Genomic DNA, 2,162 nt, shown 5'->3' with positions numbered 1-2,162 from the left:
TTACTACTTTACAAATGTTTCTAGAATTGTTCGACATTCAGCGCACATTGACGAACATTCGACGAACGATGTTCGAGATATCAAACATTTCCGATCTTCGGAAACATTGTTCGGAACAAATGTTCGGCGACTTTTTTCACCGCACATTGCCGAACATTTCATGGAACATTGCTACGATAATGTTTTTGAGCAAAATGTTCGGCAATGTGCGCCGGGCTTTACGCGATGAAGGTATAGATGCTCAGCTAGACGATACAATGTGAATATTAATATTGTACGCCCTTGGTAAAAAAACTATAACGATAAACTAACTATTTATACCTTTAGCAGCTATGGAACAGTAAGCGATCTCACCCCTCCCCCTCCCTCCTCTTTCGCAGGATTTGTCAGATGCTGGAGGGCGGTGATCGTGAGAACGGTGCGTGGAGGAAGCTGGCCAGTCTGCCCTCTCTGCACTACTCCGTCTCCGACATTGAGTAAGTGTTCAAATGAAAAGTTTAGGGGGAGGGGCCCAGGGCGGTCATGTATCGTGCCACGGAGCGATGCACCGTGAGTAAGCATTCTAATGAAAAGTTTGGGGGGAGGGGCCCAGGGCGGTTATGTATCGTGCCACGGAGCGATGCACCGTGAGTGAGCGTTCTAATGAAAAGTTTGGGGGGAGGGGCCCAGGGCGGTTAAGTATCCAGCCACGAAGAGATGCACCGTGAGCGTTCTAATGAAAAGTTGGGGGGGGGGGCCCATGGCGGTTAAGTATCCAGCACAGCGCCATCATGTGGGACTGTTGTGTATAATCGCAGCATAACATAGCAGCGAATCTTGGTTTAACGATGTGCTCAAGTACTAAACTGAATAAAGAAGGGCTACACCTGGAGGGTAATGGAGCGGAAGGCAACCAACCGCACGACGTGGAGGAAGTTCACCTATGAGCTGTGTCTTCCCGGAGACTGAAGGGTCTAAGAAGAAGAAAGATGTTCTAAACTGTAACTGACATACATACTGCCATATCCCCCCCCCCACACAGTGGCATCAAGTGGGGTTCATAGGGTCTATGTCTCCCTGGGTACTGCCGGAACGTACCCTGGGTACGGTCCGGTATACCAGAACGTACCCTGGTAACTATCTGATATGGTTAGGGTTAGGGTGAGGTAGTAGGCGTAGGCGACTCCCTAGACTCGTTAGTGGAGTAGGCGAGGTACGGTAGCGTCGGTAGGCAAGGTAGATAGTTACCAGGGTACGTTCTGGCAGTACACAGGGAGACATAGACCCTCTCAGCTAAAGTGGGCCTGTTGCATATAATCGCTACATAACATTGCAGAAAATCGTAGCTTAACGATGTATTGATGTACTAAACTGTAACTGACGTGCATACCGCTGCGTTGTTTCACCCTCCGCTAGCGCCATCAAGTGGGACTCTGTTGCTTATAATCGCGGCATAACATTGCAGCTAATGATGTATTGATGTGCTAAACTGTAACTGACGTGCGTACCGCCATGTTGTTTCCCCCTCCGCTAGCGCCATCAAGTGGCGCGAGAATCCGGCGAGGCTGCTGTACGACGACCTGCTGACCTCCGGCCTGACGATCGGCCGCTTCCTTGACGCCGTCTGCGACGCGGGGCTCTACAGGGTTGCAGACACCATCTCCGTCGAGCTACTGCGCGGTGAGCACCGAAGGGGGGAGAGCACCGAGGGGGGGGACAGTTCTCGTTGATGGGTGTGGGTAAAGTATTAGTATACAGTCAAATCTAGGTCCTGTGGAAATTTTAAAACGGTAATACGATCAGATCAGTTATTCGAACAAAATACTCCCCACCCGTCTCGTTCGGATAATCGAGGTTTAACTGTAGTTACTGTGTGGTAAGCACCGAGGGGGGGGGACAGTTCTCGGTGATGGGCGTGGCTAAAGTATTAGTATAGTTACTGTGCGGTGAGCGAGGGGAGGGGGGGACAGTTCTCGGTGATGGGCGTGGGTAAAGTATTAGTATAGTTACTGCATGGAGAGCGAGGGGAGGGGGGAACAGTTCTCAGTGGTGGGCGTGGGTAAAGTATTAGTATATAGTTACTGTGCGGTGAGCGAGGGGAGGGGGGAACAGTTCTCAGTGATGGGCGTGGGTAAAGTATTAGTATATAGTTACTGTGCGGTGAGCGAGCAGGAGCAGGAGGA

At 50.7% G+C, this 2,162-nt stretch overlaps 1 protein-coding gene across 1 annotated transcript in view; it reads left to right on the top strand.

Moving 5' to 3' along the window:
* Window positions 1-384: 384 nt before the first annotated feature.
* LOC106819981 overlaps window positions 385-2,162 on the top strand; it is a 4,549-nt gene continuing 2,771 nt past the window's right edge. The window contains exons 1-2 of the mRNA XM_014824544.1: window positions 385-476; window positions 1,514-1,659. Coding sequence (XP_014680030.1) covers window positions 391-476; window positions 1,514-1,659 — 232 coding nt within the window. The 5' untranslated portion in view covers window positions 385-390. The remainder of the gene's footprint in view (window positions 477-1,513; window positions 1,660-2,162) is intronic.

Source organism: Priapulus caudatus, unplaced genomic scaffold (genome assembly GCF_000485595.1).
Source record: "Priapulus caudatus unplaced genomic scaffold, Priapulus_caudatus-5.0.1 Scaffold5444, whole genome shotgun sequence".
In the NCBI taxonomy this organism is placed as follows: domain Eukaryota; kingdom Metazoa; phylum Priapulida; class Priapulimorpha; order Priapulimorphida; family Priapulidae; genus Priapulus; species Priapulus caudatus.
Note: the sequence above shows the minus strand (reverse complement) of the source record. Positions and strands in the feature narration are given on the sequence as shown.